The 21,414-nt window shown below is 39.9% G+C and overlaps 1 protein-coding gene across 2 annotated transcripts in view; it reads right to left on the reverse strand.

Annotated features, from left to right (window-relative positions):
• The window catches only part of cnnm2 (cyclin and CBS domain divalent metal cation transport mediator 2), a 58,022-nt gene that overhangs the window by 13,116 nt on the left and 23,492 nt on the right, over positions 1-21,414 (reverse strand). For both annotated transcript variants that reach the window (XM_023334000.1, XM_005810350.2), the window contains exons 2-3: positions 2,372-2,515; positions 1,446-1,583 (exon numbers count right to left, since the gene is read on the reverse strand). In XM_023334000.1, the coding sequence (XP_023189768.1) occupies positions 1,446-1,583; positions 2,372-2,515 (282 nt within the window). The remainder of the gene's footprint in view (positions 1-1,445; positions 1,584-2,371; positions 2,516-21,414) is intronic.

Genomic DNA, 21,414 nt, shown 5'->3' on the forward strand with positions numbered 1-21,414 from the left:
AAAAATATGATTGAATACAGTTACTGTGTGCAGCTTAGTGACAAACATATTTATTTATGTAAGTCAGTGGCATCCTGAAGAATCATATTTCAAATGGACATGTTTTCCAAGAACAATATTTGTGTTTGTGGTGCTAAGAATGCTGTGCCATGCAGCTACAGTTACCTAAAAAAAAGAATAAATTGGTATTTTTTATTCATAATATTTATCATTATCACAATAGTACCAAAAAATATTGCAATAAAATTCTAAGTCCTTATCGGCCGCCCCTAGAAACAACAAATAGACATTACACTCCATCCATCCGTTATGCACGGTCCTAACTCTGTTTAGCATAAGATAAGGTGCCATCCACACTCCAGTGGTCGCCTTCCAGGTAAATGTTGTCTTTTCTTTCCAAAATAAGATCATATTTTTTACTTTATGTATTTTCCATGTGGGGTTTTCTCTCAACCACTGTGGCTCAGTCTAAATTTCAGAATGTTATCCATAAATGTTCTGACCAAGCGATTGAAAATGGACAGAAAAATGAGGGGAAAACAAAGCTAATGTGTTCAGAAGCCTAAAGAAATACTTATCGCCACCACTTAATAAAACTACACACACACCCTGCATTTTGGGACAAACTGGAGCAGAAATGAGGAAGTGTGTATCCCAACAGCAACTGGTCAGCCTCAGCCACCTGTTGGGCCAATCAGCTCCTTCAACTCAGCGGCGGTGATGTGTGTCAGCTGGCTGCGGGCGTGAGGAACTAAACTCCCTAATAGCCTTAAGGGAAACTTAATCAACGCTTAGCCGCGAGGTCAAAGTTCGCAAGCAAATCCAAATGCAATGAGGCACCGTCAGCCGCTGCCGTCGTACTACAACTCCACCGTTCTGCTGCCGCCTGCTCCGCTTCCCCGGGGAAAGCTGCTGAAATGCCTCACATTTTACACCAGCAAGCACCCAAGTATGTCGACTTGTGTGAGAACCGCGATCATAGGCCAAAAACGCTGGACGTGATGTCATTGAGGAGGAAGTGTAAGCAAACAGGGTGGTGTTTTTGAAGCTGCGAGCAAAGACTGCAACGTGTAACCTTCGGTGCATGACATGCAAGCAAATAAACGCCTGCGTTTTTTTCTTTTCTTTTTCCAGGATCTCTCCACACAGCCTGTGGACATCCCGTACAGCACGCTCAAGGAGCCTACCACCTCTTCACCCACACATGCATACCAACACGCTTGTTGTGAGTCTTTACACAGCTCATTCCCTCACACCCACTAATGTACACCCAGATACTCATTCTACACACATACGCAGTCCTCCTTCCCTTACAGCCAAAACTCAAAGCCCGCACACACACGCATGCACGCACCCACCCCCGCACGCACACACACAAACCTTCCCCACATTTAGGAGCTGAAGGCACACTAGGGGAAGTCAAGCAGCAACGCAGCCCTACTTGCCTGTAGCTAGGAAACGCAGGGCAGCCAGCAGAAGCTGAGGTGATATTTTAACCTTCATTTCATTGTCAGTGGGCTTGAAGGCCGAGAAGTCCTGCTTCCTGTCCCGATGGGTGATTTTCTTCTTCGTCTTGTTGTCGGCTGAGGAGAAAAGATGAAAACACAACCTGAAGCCGTTCCTCCATCAAGGAAAACATCACTTTGAGGCACGGACAGTGAGCTGGTTGTCCCAGGTCACAGGGTGCCTAAACTGGAGTTACCCAAAGCTCTTTGGCTTTTCTGGAACAGCAGCTGTGGCCACTTTCTCAGAAAAGGAGACCTTTAGCGGGCGACATCGTTACCACATTCTTACTACATTCTTACCACATTCCTGACGTTACAGAAAGCCATATGTGTTAGGATTTGGTGTGGCGCATTAGAAAAGTGTTGATATTTCGGCAGATTTGTAGAACAATCTTTCGCTGCAATAGTTTTTTTTTTGTTGTTTTGTTTTTTAAATCCATGGACTACGGTAAGATTATTTTCAAAGAAACATTGAAAGTAAATATGTTCCATGAAAGACCTCAACCCAAAACACTTCTGGTGGCGATTACCTTGGCAAACGCTTTGGAGTGAAAATGATTAATCAACATAAAACAGAGAAGACTGAAAATGATGAATTTAAAAAAAAAATCTCTTTCAAATTATAATCTGAGGATTTGTAATCGGCTCCTTTGTGTCCATACTTTGTAGAACAATCTTTCGCTGCAATCAGCCGCGAGTCTTTCTCAGCTTTTCACACAGGAGGTTAAACTTTTGGCTCATTTTTCTGTGGAACCTAGCAAAATGGTTCCACATGAAAAACCTTTTGGTAAAACGACACCATCTCATTTGACACATCTCTACATTCAAACACTGAACTATTTATGAGCTTAGAGAAGGAGACCTACTGTATAAGTCAGTCTCATCCAGGATCTCTGACTTGATTATTTCTTCAATAACGTCCTCCAAGGTGACAATTCCCAGAACCTCATAGAAGGGGTCTCCCTCGCCTTCATTGTTCACCCTCTGAACTATGGCCAGGTGGGATGTTCCTAGCAAAATATACACACACAGGTTGTAAAGTTAGGGTTATATAGTAATAAAACAAAGCAGATGTAGTTCAAGCATCAGGTTACTGGGATACAAACTGGTTGACACAAACCACTTCTCTCGAAGAATAACTTATGGGTTTTTATTACCAAATAAAAACAATCTTATGACAATCAAGTTGCATGGCCAGTTCTGTTAGGTATCAAAAATATAAAACATATTTAAATATAAAAAAAACTTCAGGCACAGAAAGAGACAGATCCGACATCTCGTCATATCACATCTGTGTTCCCAGGACCCTCCCGCCTTCCGCTACCATCTGAAACACAAACAGCAGCGTACGCGGAGAATAGCTGTCAGGCAAAAACACTAAACAAATTCCTTGCTTTTTCTCAGCTTGCGATCATTTAAAAGGAATTTTCCAGAGGCCCGGGCTAATATTAGCCCCGGCAAAATGAAGTTTCCATTCCACCCCGGTGATATTCTCACTGAGCTCCAGGAACAGACCGGGCGAGGGAGTGGTGGCGTGTGGTGTGTGTGGGGTAGGGGGGGGATCCTCCGTGTGAGCAGACTGTCAAGGAATGGCCGGTTCACATGCACCTGGTTGTGCGTAGAGAAATACAGCTACGTCGATGCTGCTTCAGCTGGCCGGGCGCTCTGACCGCAGTGGTGCAGGAAGGCGCAGGATGGAGAGACCCTAATGCTGATTACTGAGAGTTTCATCGCACTGCAGCCCTCCGCTTCCCCACAACACGACAGCGAGGCGTCCCAGTGGAGCCCACCGGGCCTGAATGGGAGAATGCTGGAAGTGATGAATAGATGGAAGACATATTTTCAGATTGATTCCTGAAGACATTGATTAATGTAACTACAAAGAGAGGAAGCACAGCCTCCTTATAAATCGTCCTCGTTAAGAGTGGTGAGCTCGTCCGTGAAAAACACACGTAGAGCTTTATGGGTTAAAGCACAGGCGTAACTTCCTGAAGGACTGGTGTGGACATGTCCCCACCATCTTTGGCCTGACGGGGACAGTCCCCACCAATATTTCCTGCTCCTTTCCTTTTCTTTATGTGCCTGCATCCATGTCCGGACAGTAACCCGGCAGCAGCTGCATTCAAAGCATTAACAGTTAGTTAATGATTTTTAAAATTCCTTTGTAAAACGTAAATGGTAAGTCCGCTCATTGATCTAGTGCAGTGGTCCCCAACCCCCGGGCCGCGACCGGTACCGGTCCGGGGACCAATTGGTACCGGGCCGCGCAAGAAATAATTAAATATTTCCGTTTTATGTATTATTTGAGTCTGGGGGATTTTTTTTATTTTGAAAATCCTTTAACCGGATCCTCTCGGTTCCGTCTTGCGCGCCAACATAACATTGAGCCCACAAGCAGCAAAATGAGTAAGAAACAGACCAGATGTCTTTGGAAAGTTTCTTTGTGAGGGGAAAAGGCCCAGATAAGAGACAGGGGGCAATAAAGCATTCAAACTGCTTCACCAGTAGAGACCAGGCACCCTGTGCTTAAGCAACACTTCCGGTGTCATTGTCTCTCATCACCCCCAGATGGACCGTCTCGTTGCAGAGAAACAAACTCAAGGCTCCCATTAGTAGTGATTTAAAATTTTCACAAAAGTAAAATGTTCGTTTTTGTGGCGCATCTGTATCTTATTTTGAAGGGTTATGTAGTTACCATAGCGACCAGGGTCAGACAGCGTTAGGGCAGCGGTCGAGACGAGATGAGAGGAGTGGAGCTTGTGAGTCTTAAGTCTGGTTCACACCGGCACGATTTAAGGATTGTCGGCCGATTTCCCAAAACCTCTGTGACCACACAGAGAGCCGATAAAAGTCCAACAGGTTCGGTCGGTCCGTGTGTCCAGCCCACACGGCAGGAGCAACACACCACACACGAACCGAGTCCACTCAAGAACATCCCGATTCCAGAAGAAAATCCAGTAAAACCCCCAACATACCATAGGTGAATTTAGAATAATCAAACACAGATGTAGAATCAGCAGTGACAGTTTGTGGTCTCATTTTAAGCGATAAAAGACTTAACAAAAAGAAAAGGCGTTTGATAAAAGACGGCGGGAGCAGCCGCTCTATTTGCTGCACTATGATTTGGAAGTGAGTTATGTTTTTACATTTTTAACTGAATAAACATAACCACATATAATAAACATATATAAAAATGAGCTTTACATATAGTAATAAACATTTCCATATATCACCTCCGATGTCCACGGGACTCTCGGTTGCCATGTCAGCTGTTTGGGATTCCCCTCCGTGCTTACGTCACCCCGCTTTCTGATTGGCTACCTGTCACATTCAACTGGCTGCGTTCTCGCTCCCAGTCAGGGAAACCCCACAAGGCCAAGACAATGTTGAATATGCCCGATGTGGCAGCAAAATTGCTAAGTCTTGACCGGTCCGCGGTAGTGGATTGGACATCACGTGACCCACTGCGCTGTTGCTTTGCGTTGAGACAGAAATATCGGTGGTCGGGAAAATGACACAATCAAGCAAAGAATATGAAATAGGGACACAAAGGTTTTATATTAATTGAAAACGTTGCGACGGCAAGATAAAGTCCAAGGGAATCGCTTCACAGGTCAGTAAAAAGCTTTAATTAAAAATATATATAAGAAAGTGGAGAGTAGGTTAGCTATGCTAGCTTAACTTTTATCAACATGTACCCTTGCTGTGCAGTTCGGAGTATTTCGGTTCAATTAACAGAAAATACGGTAAACTACACACATTTTCTGACAGATAATCAGGAGTGCAGGTGTTTAAGTTGGCTAATCAACCACAGCCAGTGTTCAGGAGTGTCATATTTTTATATTAAACATGTTTTATATGGAAGACCAAAACTGGCATAATTAAAAATAAAAGCAGAAAAAATTAAAATGTAAAAAGATTTGTGGGAATAAATTAAATTGAAAACATAAATGTATCTGTGAGCAAAGTGATTTTTTTGTAAAACAGTAAAAATTTGTAATACGCACTTAATATATAATTTTTGGAAGTGAACAGAAAAAATAAATGTAAATCATGCTGTTAATTATTTGGCCATTTATGTAGTTCAGCATTTATTTTTAATTATGTCAGTTTCTGTCCTGTATATGGTTTAACACAAAGGGCTTAACAAAATATATGTTCAATAACTGAAAACGAAAAGTACTTTTAACCTGACAAATGAGTCTCATTGAAATGAATATTCTAATTTATTATGACTGAATATAAAAGTTAATACTCAAGACAACACTGTCCAGCTTAGCGGTCTTTATTTTGAGTTTAAATGAACTCAAAATTTAAACGTGAAGATAAGAAACTTGAGATTGAACATAAATATTCTGACGCTATTGCTTTATATATATATTTTTATTTACTTAGAAATATACTCTAGACTTTTTTGTAGAAAAGCTGTAGAACAACATTTGATTATAGAAGTAAGGCACACTACATGCAACGTATATTAGCGTAGTTTATCATAGAAACTACATTTGAGAGGGTAATGCTGCAGGTTTTAGTTCAAAGGTCAGGTAAATCACAAAAAAATGCATAAAAAGTTCACAAGTCATGCTGCAGAAAGATGATTGTCTGGAATGAACAATAGACCTGATGACATTTAGTTATTTATATGTCTATTTGTCATTTAAACCTTTTTGTTTCTTCTGGGTTTAGATCGAGAACCTCCGTCTCAATTAAAATGTTCTAAGCTTAGGCTGAAAATTATACATTTTGAAGCTCCACAAAGAAGCAGCAGGGGTGTCCAAAGTGTGGCCTGGGGGCCATTTGTTGTCCTTGGAAGGATTTTGTTTAGCCCTCCTGGCTACAAGTCAAATTGGTAAAAACCTGGCCAACAACATAGAAAGCAATTGATGACCCTGAAAAATTGGAAATTATTTTTATTTTAATAATAAAAATGCCAGACTATGCACCAGTCTGGCATAGCTTTATTGATATACATATTTTATAAATTTTTTTTATTGTTGAGCAGAAGATCACAGAAAACGACTTTTTTGCGTTTTTACTTTAATAAATTTTGTGGCCAGCCGATAGTTTAAATTTGTCATTTTTGGCTGCCAGGGCAAAAAATTTGGACATCACTGCTGCAAAAGGAGGAAAAAACTAATTCTCAATTCATTTGATCTAGTATTGTTGCGTAATTTTATCCATTTTACACTCGTGATATTGCAGTAAAAATACCAAGAATCAGGAGAATACTGGTAAATATGTTGACATGTTAACAGTTTACTGACAGATGGAAACATGTACTTTAATTGAAAGCGTTAAACGTAAAAATGTTTCAGGTGAAGTTTAATTTGCTCCATAAGAAAAATATCTGTTGTGCAGCAAGAACTGTAATTTCCAACCAGAACCATAACAGAACATCACAGCGATGAAGCAGTTGGAGGACGCAGCGATGACACGCGGATAATGAATGGAGTAATTTGTTTTTTCTAACTATGTCATCACAACAATAAAAAAGTAAAAAAATGTTGAAAGGTCCTCAGTTCACATATCATGTTCACTGCAGCCTGTCCCCTCATGAACAACTGAGTTAGAAAATGACCATTTCAGGGATCAAAAGTCGGTGACTTTGAGGCTGATGTTGCAGTACTCAACATCGGCTAAAACAGGCTGGCATTAAGACTTCTACTAAGCATCTAAATGTCCGAAAATCTTCACTTTTTAAACTAAATATCTACATAATTAACATCTCCAGACCATTTATATCTAAAAAAATGTTTGATATTTTTTTGTGATAATTATTTTTCTTTGGCTGTGCTAAGCTATGCTGAAACAAAATGGACAACCTCATATGTTCCAGGTTGAGTCTGAGTTCAGTTCTCTGAACAAAAAATATGCCAAACTGTTCCCTTGATAAAAGAGAACATTTGTCAGTATTAAAGAGAAACACGAGCTTCCCACAAGTGACTTTGTGTCTTTTCTGCTGAGTTTGCACAACAACAGATCGGGAAATTTTAAAACGTTTTTTAAATCAGTTAATTGGCGCAATTTTAAGCCTGGCGCTCCGGCGGCTGTAGTGCTGTTTCGTATCTGCATTTTAAATTCTGCACAGTGTTCAACGGGGGACAGAAGTCATATATACTAATAAATGAAAATGGAACAAAATACCCCTTCCCCACCTGCTGCTGCACACTGCTGGCCAGCTAGTTGAAAGAGGTCTGCTACGCTTTTCCTGCTCCTGCAAGAGACAAGAATTCATCTGTTGGGAAATATTTTTGTTTTATTATGTCCTCTTGTATTTCCCTTAAAACCCTACCAGCTTATTCAGTCATTTTTGCTGCTTGGTGGAGCATTTTGATTCACTGGTTCATATCCCAGCGAATGGAGTAATTGCAACTGTGACTGTTGATGTGGTTTATTTGCATACACTTTAAGTTGTGAGCACATTAGATTTGACTCTTTTTGAAAAGTCACTAGAGGGTTTGGAAAAGTTGATAAGTATAGCGAACTTACCGACATAAAATAAAGCTTACACCAAATCTCCATAACAAGTGAAGTAATCCACTCTTAAAAATGTTATCGGCACTAATATCAGCATCGGCCGATATTGGTCATTTTTTAACCTGTCAGTATCAGTCCAATAAATAAAACTGGACTAATGTTAACATCAGCCCAGCTTTTACTTCCAATATAACAAATATTTACTTCCATCTTGTTGATATTAGTTTTTGGAGGGATAGGGAAGGAGACTGGTTACTCGGTATTTGGTTGTGTGCCAGTGATAGTGATGCAGCACAGGATTGTGGGAAGTTTCACTAAACCGGAAAAGTAACAGTGAAGTTGACTGTGTGGTCATGTCTTTCATTGTGTCGAAATGGTAGTGAAATATATGTAACATATACAATATTGGTAAATATAGGTTATCGGCCATATCAGCAATATTTATATCGGCTCACATTTTCATATCGGTGCATCCCTAAATTAAATCAAAACAGATAATGCATGTAGTAAGTTTTGCTTAATAACTTAAAATGACTTTGGCGTAGCGAACAAATAAAGAAAGGAAGATGAAATGAAGCAGGAAAAGCCAATAAAATAAAAAAACGGCTAAAATGTGAGTTTGTTGCCTATCAGGTTGCTGAAAAAAAAAGTTGTTAGAATGACCCAGTTATTTTGAATTTACCGGTAATTGGAAATCTCTGGACAAAATTTAGATCAGAGTTGACAAGAAGAAGATTCTAGAAACTTGGATAATCTAAATTAATCTATTCGGTGTATGTAATAAGTGGTTTGACTTGTTTGAATATATAACATGGGTTTTTACAGACAACTAAAATGAACGTCATGTAGAATAGACAAATACTCAAGAGTTAAATATTGCAAAGCTGAAGTGTAAACTCAGAGACCTATTTCTCTATGAATCTCTTACTTTATCTATGATCAATAAATCCTTTCAATCCAGGCATCATCAACAAAACCTGGCAACCTGTTGAGTACCAGTGGGAGAACATGATGTTTTCATCTGGCTTTATCAGAAGTTGAAAACCTTAGCCTCACCTGGAACATAAGAGCTGACCTCTGACCTTTAGATAAGCCAGCTGATAAAACATAGAATACCCAAGAAAACCTTTGCTCTTCAAGCAATCGCGACAACACACGTTCTCACACACCCGCACACACACAGCTGACCTGTCTCTTTCCTCTTTCTTTCCCTACCAACTTTAAAGAGCTTAATTGGAAGCACCAAAGGTCATCACTTTAAAATAAGAATAACACAGACAGCATCAAAATGAAAAGAAAGACAGTCTGTGAAAATACCACAAAAAAGCATGTTTATGCAAAGTTTAACTGTTTATTTTAGAGTCTGTCCCACGAGCTGCGATGTAAAGGGAAAGAAATTTCTCCATGGAACAGAGGGCAAAGGAAAAATTATACACAGAATATTTTCCCAATACTAGTCTACATGCTGGAAGTCACAGGACTCCATATTTATCCAGGGATATGTCGGAGTGAATAGCTTGCAGCATACCAAGCCTCCATGAAAGGCAGTGTGGCTTGGTTCTTGCCCACAGATCTCTGCAGATCCGGTATATTCAGAATTTGTATTTATGGGCACATATGCTCACTACTACTAGCCCCTTTATGAGGTACCTGTAGTAAATAGCACATTACATGACAGTAAGTCAATGCTATCAGAGGGGATTTAATAGACTTTCAATGTGACGCAGTTGTTGCTGCCAGACGGGCTGGTTTGACTGTTTCAGAAACTGATGATCTTCTGGGATGCACATCTCCAGGATTAGAGGACTTATATCTCAACAAGATCTAGAGAAACTCATCCATGCGTTTATCTTTAGTCGCATTGATTACTGCAACTGCGTCTTCACAAGTTTGTCCAACAAATCAATCAAACAGCTGCAGCTGATCCAGCTGCTCGTGTTCTCACCAAAACCATCTCACCAAAACCGGAAGATAGAGCACATAACACCAGTTTTAAAGTCTCTACTCTGGCTCCCTGTAGCTCAAAGAATAGACTTTAAAATACTGTTAGTTTATACAGTACAGACCAAAAGTTTGGACACACTCTCTCATTGAATTCAATGAGAGAGTGTGTCCAAACTTTTGGTCTGTATTGAGTACAGACCAAAAGTTTGGACACACAGGTGTTGTGTTTGGACACACCTGTGTGTCCAAACTTTTGGTCTGTACTGTATATCACTGAACGGCTTAGCACCACAATACATTCAAGATCTGTTGTTGTTGTTGTATCAACCTTCCGGACCTCTCGGGTCTTCTGGTTCTGGTCTGCTCCTCATCCCCAGAACCAGAACCAAACGAGGAGAAGCAGCATTCAGCTTCTATGCACCACAAATCTGGAACAAACTTCCAGAAAACTGTAAAACAGCTGAAACACTGACTTCCTTAAAAATCTCGACTAAAAACCCACCTGTTTAGAGTCGTATTTGAAACGTAATCAATTACAAATTTCATGATGGCATTTGACTTAATGTAATGTTTATATTGTTGAGTCCATGTTGCATGACTTTGTGTTTTTGTGTTTGTTAGGATGTAAAGCACTTTGAAATGCCTTGCTGCTGAAATGTGCTATACAAATAAAATTTGATTGATTGATTGATTGATTGATTACACCCAACCATCTCATAAAATATTTCAAAAAGGAGAAAATATCAAGTGTGAGGAGGATATGGAAACAAAAAGACCTTGTGTGACGTCCGTCAGTTATTGTGTTTTGTCCTGAGGCGGAGCAGAAGGGGCGGGACCAGGATTCGCCAGGCCCAGCGCGTCCTCGGGATATAAGCAGCCTGCTTCAGCGCGTGAGAGAGAGAGGACAGGAGCTGAATCTGGCTTGGAGCTGAGCCGGCTTCTCCACCCAGCTTGATTCTACAGAGGTGGCTCTTCCCCCAGCTGCCTGCCCACCCGGTCCTGGTTTGGGATGGTTTGTTTGACCTTTCTTTTCTTTTCGCAGGGCTTATCCGTGGAGCAATGACACCGACCACACGGGGGGGAGGGGCACCCGCTTGTCGATGCTGGTCCTGTTTATTTGCTTGGATTGTACAATAAAGACTGTATTCTTTTATTGAGGGCCGTGCCTCTCTGGCTTTTTGTTGCGGCTCACGAGCCGGGTCGTAACACCTTGTTAACTCACTGAATTGCATGTTACACACAACATATGCAGAATGATCCGTATGAGCACACTGAGCCTGAAAGTGGCAGAATGCCACACTCAGGTACCGCTCCTCCTGTCATCTAAGAGCAGTGAACCGAGGCTACAAACTCATCAAAGTTTAACGATGGCAGACTAGAAAAATATTCGCCGGTCAATTTAAACTGCAACATTCAGATGGTAGAGTTGTAATTTAGAGCAAACAACATCAAAACACAGATCTATCCTGTGCTGTATCAGTGGTTCAGGCTGCTGCTGGTGGTGGTGATGGTGCAAAGGAAAATTTATCTCAGCGCATAAAAGTTCCAAAAAACATTATTACAATTAAAAATTACTTGACCTATTTTAATGAAAGGAAACCAACAAAGCAAATATTTGAGGTTCTGTGGATGACCTACCTATGTCTTATCTAACAGGACAATATAACAGAAAGCCAACTATATGATTGTTAAATAGCCTAAATTATTCTTATTATGGCCATGCATTATTTAAGCGGCACTAACAATAGTAGCAGTTATTGAATAGAATCAGTTAAATTATGTTAAATGTGTTTGATTTATTATCATGATTCAATAATGCCATATAATTTTTGATTGAAAAAACATGCACCCATTCATTCTCTATATCCGCCTATCCTTTCAGGGTTACCTGGACCAATGGAGGTTTTTCTCCATTGGTCCAGAGGATTTTCCTTTGGCAATACAAAGTCCAAATACGCACACACGTACCCTACAGACCACTTAACCTGATAGCTGGGGATTTGGACTGCAAGCAAGCCAGGGTCAACAGAGAGAAAATCCAAAGTCATTCTGCGCTAGCCACATCAAAATATTGACTTTATTGTCCTCGAGCCACTTTTGTAAAAAATTAAGAAGCATGCATACTATCATTGTCCATTTGGAAGACACATTTCTTGTCTTTAAATGTTGATTTAACATTACCATTTAATGTCCTTTCCTCATGTGGAGTGCACCGGTCACTCCTGCAGCATCCTGTCACCGCCATACATCACAGTTGGAAAGGAGTTGTTAACACTTCAGACCACAGGACATTTCTCCAAGAGTTCGAGTCTTTGTCCCTGAGTGCATTTTCAAACTTAAATTGGAGTTTTATGTTTCTTTCGGATGTTCTTTCAGCTAGTTTAATCTGGTTTCAACTATTTCTAATTCTTATTTCTGTGCATTTTTACGGGTCATGAAAATTAACTTACAAAAAAGAAAACCATACTAGACTGACCATCAGAGTAGCCTGACTTGAACCCCATGGGTAATCTATAGAGTATTGTCAAGAGAAAGATGACTGACACCAGACCCAACAATGCAGATGAGTTGAAGGAAACGATTAAAGCAATCTGAGTTTCCGTTCCTACAGGCTGATTTCCTTCATGATACATTGATCAAATAAGTCATGTAAAAGGAGCCCAGACCAAGTTACTGTGCATATACTTTTATATACATGGATATACTTTTCATTACTGGAAAAAGTCTAACTTTTAAAGAAGTTAAAGTACTTCTCAATTGGATAAATAAATCAAGATTTCTATCACATCCTTTATTGAGATTTAACTGCATATGTTTTAAAAAAATATCTCAGATCTAAACTGAATTTTAAAAATGTAGTTAAAAACCTGCAAAGGTACCAATAATAACCTCAAGTACCCTCTAGCTCAAGTAAAACATTCAAACATTTTAGCCCAGTAGCACTACTTTTATATTTTTCACCACGAGGGGCACATATTTTCCAGTTTTCTACAAAGACTAAACAACATGGTGCCAACAAGAAAAATGTAAAACGCAGCTTCCCTACCATGATGAAAATCTTAAAATATAAAAACATGCTGTTTTTTTCCCTCCTAGCTTCCCAGCTGCTGCAGAGGCAGTGGGTTTTTGTGAAGGGCCGGAGATACACAGTGGAGGCTGAGCGTCTGGAGCTTGGAACTTGCCAGTGGCCTCAGGCGAAGTGTGTCCATGTGAAGACCAGTCGTCTAGGGTCCTATAACCTACCACTGACATCTGGGCTGTCTAGCTGGGCTGAGGCTGAATGCATGCTGGGTCGTCCAGAGCACAACAGGGCCAAGGGTCAGCCCGCTTTCAGTTTCATACATTAAGGAATCAAGATAAAATACAACATTTAGGTCAATAAATGGCTTATTTGTAGAGCAGCTCTGTAAGTAATAGTTATATCACCAGTGTTCTAGTCACATGTAGAGAATGGGTTTTTTTCAGTGTGATGTAAAGGCCTAACAACAGAAAGGGGTTTAATTCTCTAAAGACTAAATTGAGTTACTTCTTTTAAACTCTGACTAGAAAATCAAACCTCGTAAAATAAACTAAAGGTCTGCAGTCCAACTTACAGAAAAATATTAAAATCAATCAATTAATCAATCAATCGACAAAGTCACAGTTGCACAGTACACATACACAGTAGCATGTGTATGTGACTCACAAAGGAGATAACCACTAACCAAAGAATGCTAACATTTATGTATCGAGGAAATGTCAACAAAATAATATTTACAGCCTCAAAATGATGTGAAGTTCTACTCTGAGTATCATATGTGACCCCATTGAAACAACACCAGAATGCAACAAGGCTTGGGCTGGTTACCGTTATGAAGACGTAACAAGCTTAAAAGGGAGCTACATTTTCAAAAACCATCAAGATCTTCCCCAATAACATTCTGTTTTAAAGTCATCAATGCCTCTGTGGAGCACGGTACCACAGCCCTGCCCCTCCCACACCTGTTGCTGTGTGCTATTTCTCAGCTGCCTACAAAAACAAATTCAAGACAAATTCAGCTGTATCTTAAATGTTTCTATTACCAAAAATGCACACAGGAAACCGAGGGAGTTCCAGTAATCGCACCCTTGTTAAGGTAACTGGCTGCATGTCTGTTGAGTAACTGACTGCAAGCTTTACCTGAGCAGACAGCCTGACTAACAACCAGCTAATATTAGCTTTCTATACTTTTGTTACTCTGTGAAAAGTTTTAACTCTGAAAATGTTAAATCATTACACCTGTAACAAGTTCTACAAGTTTCACAGTCATATTCAATAAATTAGATCACATTATATAAATTATTTGTTTTCCATCCTTTAATTCTGGTAATTAAGATTTTTTTTCCACTTACAGTAAAAAAAAAAAAAAAATCTAATATTAGAATATTAGATCTGCAAAGGTTAGGCAGGTGTGTCACATGAATGGACGTTTTGCGGATTTGTTGAGCATTCAAAACTTTCTCAACTGTTTTCTGTTATAATGTCATCTGTCCTCAAAATGATACTTTCTCATAGGAATCAAACCTTTTTTTCTTGCAGTCCCGCTATTTGCAGTGCACAGCAGGTTGCCTGTAGGCTTAGCCAGAGGCAACGTTGGAGAGGTCAAACTACTCGTATGCACATCCTTCGCTGGTGTTTATTTAGATGCACGTTCATATGGGTCACAAAAGCTCTTTAAAGTGAATGATTTAAAAAAAGACAATAACAACTTGTGATTAAATAATGATCAGTTCTAACTTTTAGAGCGTTAAATTGTTTTGCAATGCTGTGTTTCAATGCAAGCCAGACCGTATGCTGCGTCCTGTCAGTGATATTGTTATGTAATAGTTTTACAAATGTAAATGAGATGTGGTAAACGCTGAGTAATCTCAGAGCCAAGCTCTTCATGCTGAGTCAGAGGAAGAGATTTAGAAACACAGTCAGTGTCAGAAGCAGCTTCATTGGCCAGCGTCCTGCATACTAACAAGGAATGTGACTGCAGTTTCAGTTTCAGCTCTCAATGTACAAACCTTTAAAATGCATTTGGTGCAAAATACAAAGGATTCTTTTAAAGAAAAAAAAACCTAATAAAAAATATGTACGTATGTTTTACAAAAGAAGACCTGGTTGAATTGATGTAGATGTGTAGATATTTTCCTAAGTCAACCGGGTCGTCTTGTCCAGTTGGTTCTGAGAATGTAAGCAGCTGTCTGCTAAACCTAACAAATCCATCTTGTTTTTGAATTTTCTTTTTTATTCTAGTGTTTACAACTAGAAGTGATGCACAGAAACTTTGCGTTTGCATTTAATCAGCTAATGCAAATGGTCACTGAACTGCGTAGTGAAATTACGAATAGGAGCAATGCTGACTCTATAAGTGACAAGATCCAATTTAATTTTTGTAGCTGAAATGTCAACGTTATTATTATGCAAATACATCTATTTTTGTAAAATACAAATCTCTAGGACTCAGTGATTTACAATAAAAATTTCCCTGCAGGAAGATTGTAAAAAAAAAATAAACCAAAAAATATGAGAAAATTAATATGTTCTATCTGTGACTGACTGCTGACCTATCAAGAGTGTTGCCTTCCTCTGACTGCTGGGAACAGACACTGTCTCCATGAGCTGTGACCTTGTGCAACAACTCTGAACACAACAGAGGGACGACCAAACAGTAGCTGGAAAAGGCATTTTTAGTGCTAATAAAAATGCACCAAAATGTTTCTCTGGTTGTGAAAACCAAACTACTTTCTTTCTGAAATACTGACGAACTGGCTCTAGAACCAAGTTTGGGACTTGTCCACCAAAGCACCAGCAGTGTTGGAAAATGGGAGTTGGACGCCCGTTTATTTCCACCACCCAGTGACGTCATCATTGACTGTGTTTGAGTGCCGAGTCTGAAATGGTGTTTCTGGGTTGGTAGAAAAGATATCAGCTCGACACAACCCTGCCTAACGCTGATATTAAAATAAACAGCAGGAAGATCAGACTACAAGCAGGAGTAGATTATCTATACAGTACATACAATAATGAAAAATAGCTAAAAGTTCAGGTAAATAAGTGGTATATCAGTCCATGTGTTGTTGTGTATATGAGAATACAACCATCGTTGTTGGAGTTCAGGTGTGTAACAGCTGTGGGGAAGAAACCGGTACAGCACCTGGTGGTCCCAGTCCGTATGCTCCTGTAGCGCCCAGAGGGCAGTAAGGTGAAGAGTCTGTGTGCTGGGTGACTGGAGTCTTTGATGATTTTCCCAGCCCTTTTTAGACACCGCTTCCTGTAGATGTTCTCTATGGCAGGAAGTGGTGCGCTGATGATGCATTTAATCAGCTGGCCCGGCTCAGCAATGGTGCTGAGACACAACCAGTTTATCAGGGCCAGAGGAAGAGCTTGCTGCAGTGAAAACATTTAGGTATTTAACCAAATGGTTGACCCAAACATGCCAGAAAGAGTAAAAAGTAATCCCACTGGTTGTCAACAGAATGCTCCAATCCGTAAACTTCCTCCTCTGGGAAAGTTTAGCTGCCAGCACGAGATTTGGAAGACATCTTAATAAATTATTTATTTTCCAGGCACATAAAGCCATTTTATAGCAAAATCAAGTAACTACATTACCTTATATACAGGTTATTAAAAAAAAACCCTGTATATATCAAAAATGACTCAAAAGAAATTTGACTTGGCAATTTGACACCTTGAAATTGGACCTCTGTCTCTTTAAAAAGCTCCTGCTCCTTCCGACAGTCTGCCTTCGGCAAGTCATCACAGCAACACTCCTCCATCATGCCATTAACAATCATTCTTAGGAACATTGAACTGGGAAATCGTTTGCATGGTGAGCTGAACAGACTTCCAGTTAAACTATGCGTTTGCTAATTCCTGCTGCTGCTAGTCTGAAGGAGCTTAGGCGTGGGGGAGGAATGCTCTGTGAGGCGAAAGGTCAGCTTGGAGACTGCAGCTCCGGGGAGGAGCTTTGTGTAAATAGACAACGGTTTGTCAAAGAGAGCATTGAGGCATCCCTGAATTCGCTGCCTTGGGAAATTCATTTCTGAAACATGCATGAAAGAATCAAAGTAACACTCCAGGTATGATTTTGATGAGAAATTAACATTATAACATGATGTAAAACTAAAAAAAAAGTCAATTTTATGTAATGCATCCTCATTGCAAACATATTTTGTTCAAGAATAATCCATCAATCTATCCATCATATGCTGAAGGAAAGCCTGAGAACCTCCATTCAGGCCTTCAGAGACAAACCCATGCGCTCTTTTCCACCATTCCCAGATTTATTTATGGAATGCAGCTTTGTCATGTTTTTCCATAGCGCAGTTTTGCCTTCTATAAATAGTCAAGTAAGACTTAGAAAATCGGGGTGGGAGTATGAGAGGTCAATATCTGTTGTAGACATTCATCACTGCAACACCCCTCCCCTTCCCAGCTTTAACTCTCCCCCTATTTTTCCTACTATTTGAGCAACGACAAATATAGTGCAATGTTAGGGTGATGGGAACCAACAAGATGATCCGTCTCTCATAAATCTACCTCTAGTGGAAAAAAAGGATCAGAGTTTCTGACCCATTTTTCCACTGACATGGATAAAAACTTTACCCTGATGCTGGTAACATACCGAGGATTTATTGCCCCCGCTTTCATAAACAAAATCTGAGTTCACCCCACGGTGACATAATTCTGAGATTTGAGATGTATTATCTGGAGACGTGGACAGGAATCTGTGTCTGTCTGTGTGTGTTTGTGTACAGTTTTATACTCTAGTATTAGAGATCATACAGATAAAGTAACTCCTGAGAGGGTTATTATACAACATTTAGATGAATAAGGAAATAAGCCATCCATTATTAGACGTACAGTGGGGCTAATGCAGTTGCTCTGCTGGAGATGCTTTGCTAACCTCCAAAAACACTTCACTGTTGTGCTAAAATCTTCACACATGGAAACTAGAAGCAAAAGGCAAACAACACAAATAAAACCACGTATTGCAGACATCAGGAAAGCGCTTGGAATCTGCTCTAAAAGGGAGTAATAAGAGGATGCTTTTTAAAGGGCAGATCTTTGATTATTGCATCTAAGTGGAATATTTTTAACACATACAAGGTGTATTCGACTGTCCCTCAATCTCAAATTTGTCCAGGACCTAACTTCTTGCCCTGAGCGCTGATTGAGAGCGCTCAGGGCAGGGGCGTTTTTTTCTGCGCACTCAAACAGCGGAGAAGACATCTCAAGTTTGACAGGCATCTGGCAGGGCAGGAGTTGTCAGAGAGCATGTGCCAGAATGCTGCTGAGCGAGCGTGTGTGAGATCTAGACACACACACACACACACACCTCAACTTATCGTTCGTTCACACAGATAAATGCTCTCAGATCAATGCCAGACTGCACACTGTGCGCTAATGTTGGTGGTACAAATAACGCCGCAGAGACGTTTTGTAGACTAAAAAACTGCTTTGACTATGTGAAAATCACAGAAAATTATAAATGCAGAACCAGAAAAGACATGAGAATTGATCCCAGGTTCAACATGTTGCATCTGTCCTGCTTCAAAAATCCTTTACCTAGAACAGCAGTCTGTTAAATGGAGTCTGAAAATGATCTCGTTAAATAACCGAAGGAGAAGTACTTCAGGCTGTAAGTAAAACCTAAAGTAAAACGTCATTGTGAGAAATGGATTAAATGTGGTCTAGTTGATCAGACAGTAAATTAAATACCTTATCCCTCAGCTTGCTTAGAATTGTACACGATTCTCAAAAACACTCTTTTCTAGCTAGTTTTTTCATCCTTTCAACATTGATTGTGGTGCAGATCTTGTCACATTTTTCCTTCCAGAGCAGAGCAAGCTTTAGTGCCATTAATAGAAAGCCCAGTGGCGTCCCTCTTTAAATGGGACACCATTGTGGCACTTGCGCAATCTTGTTCTAAGGGACAGACAAGCGAGTGCCTTTAACTTGGCTCTGCCATTATCAATAGAAAATGGACTTCTTTTGAAAGCTTAGACGGTGTGAAGGATGTTGCATAACAGCCAACCTCTGTGGACAGCATCTAGGAAGAAAAGTCTTCTTGACGCATTTTACAATGATTTTTACTGCAGACCATTAAAATACGCTGAATAAATCCTGTACCATCTCCTTTCACTAGTTGACAAGTTATAAATCCTGGATTACTGCACTGCAACATCAAATCATAAGTGATTTAATGAGCCATTCGCAGTTTCACTGTACCGGCCGTGTGTACTTAGACTTGCATGGCTTAATCTTAAGTGTGACTGCAAAAGTATTGAAGCCCTTTGAATGTTGTCACACTTTGCCACATTACTACAACAAACTTTAATGTATCTCGTGGGGATTTCACATTTCTGCGGTGAAAGGAGGAAAGTAAATGAAAGTTTTCAACATTTTATTTCTAATTAAAAACCTGAAAAGTGTAGCATGACTTTGCACTCAGCACCCTTTACTGTGACACGCCTAAGTAAAAGACGTTGCAACCAGTTGCAACATCTCACTTTTTTTTTTTATAGTTTCAGGTCCTGCGACTTGTATGTTTTTTTTTTTCTTTATGATGCGCTTTTTGACTCATGCTTTATGGACTTGAACCAAAGATTAAACATTATTGTCTGCAGTGGTGAGGAAAGCTAATCGCGGGCTGAACAGCAGGCCAGAGGTGGAGGATTGACTGTACAGATGGATACTTTAAGTATATGTTTCCAATGTTCTGGTGATCTGTGCTAACTTGTCAGATTTCCCTATTCTAGCGAATCTAGACAGCTGTGTCTATCTGATGGTGCTTCCTTTTGAAACTGCTAGACACCTGTTGAGGTTTGTGAACAGAGCAGCTACGTTTCCACACCTTGGTAGTTACCAAGAAGATGAGCATTAATGACTTTGCAGACGGTGTTACCGCTTCATGCAATGCAACTGCCTCTCGATCACCCTGGATTTTACTACATGCGTCTCTGCTCTGCCCTGCTGCGCACTTTGCCAGCAGAGCACAGCTGTTTCTGATCACCTGATGTAAAACACGGATATCAGTGCATCAAAATCTGCCAGCAGACGTCCAAATCAAGGTTGATAGTTTCAGCGAATTTGTAGAAAAGCAGCGAACACAACGTGTCACCACATCATATCATTAACACAAAGTTCCTCTTATGCTAAACAATTCCAAATTAAATATAACTTATACTCCTGTGAGTCTCACATGTGTTTTTCTTCTTGATGGCACATTTTTGTCTAATGCGACAGAAAAATTCAGGTATTTCATCTTCTTATAAAAACAGTTATTCAGTGAAGGCAATTCTTAAAGTGTAAGTGCATGTTTAAGGAAGGTTAAGTCATAAAGCAGTATTTAAAGCTTTTAGCATCTCACAGAGTGCTGTTCAATTCACCGACTAACTGAGTTGGACAGGGAGAGCATTCTTCAGAGAAGCAGCAAAGAGCCACGTGGGAATGCTACAAGAGCTGCAGAGAGCCACAGCTCAGTTGGACGAGTCTGTCAACAGGCCAACTCTTAGTCATGGACTTTGCAAATCCGACTTGTATGGAAGAGTGGCAAGGCGAAAACCAAGAGAAGTTGAATTTATTTTACAAGTTATGTGAGACACAGCAATCATGTACAAAATGGTCTCGTCAGACATCAATGAACTTTTTAACTGAATGCTATGTGTGGCACAGAACAAATGCTGCACACTATAACTCCATAGCATAACTCCAACGTGGAATACAGGTGTTAAGACCCAGAAACACAGCGGACAGGTCAGGGAGGACGATGTGAAGCTGTTTAAAGCAGTCAGGTTATAAAACAACATCCCGAGCTTTGACATCTCACTAAGACACAGTTCAATCCGTCATCTGATAAAGGGAAGAGTGCAGCACAAGCTACTTCAAGGTGGCGAAGTAGCTTGTTCAACTAAACAAATGAAACATTGTATTTCTGTTGATGGAACAAATCTGTGGGACAAGCTCTCTAAAGAAATCAAAGAGTAGATGCATTTTTACTTTTAAGAAAAATATATTCTATCAAGGTCTCATCGTTATGTTTACTGCTCTAAGTTTATGTATGTTTATGTATCATTAAACATATATCTTTTTTTTCTTTATTATTATTTTCTAAACATTGCCTGTTTTGTGTTTAAAAATGTATCTATACGGATAACTGACTGATTGTTGCTTAGTGTATAGTGAATTGACTTTTGTGAGATGGGATAGACTATATAAGATTTTTGTTCATTTAGCTACTGCTTTCCATTCAAAACCTTTGTTCATCTCAACATGTAACATGCTCATTTCAAACTGTAAATGAATGAAATGCACACAAATAAAATACAGGGCAAACCAGGAAGAGAGCCGGTTGTTAGAGTCTGCAAAACACGGTGATAGTAGAGTCGAGATTCACCTCACAGCAATCTTAAACATCCACAGCTACGATGGACCGGCTTAGATCAAATCGAACCTAAATCCAATTGCGAATATGTGGAA

This window comes from Xiphophorus maculatus, chromosome 5 (genome assembly GCF_002775205.1).
Source record: "Xiphophorus maculatus strain JP 163 A chromosome 5, X_maculatus-5.0-male, whole genome shotgun sequence".
Classification (NCBI taxonomy): Eukaryota; Metazoa; Chordata; class Actinopteri; order Cyprinodontiformes; family Poeciliidae; genus Xiphophorus; species Xiphophorus maculatus.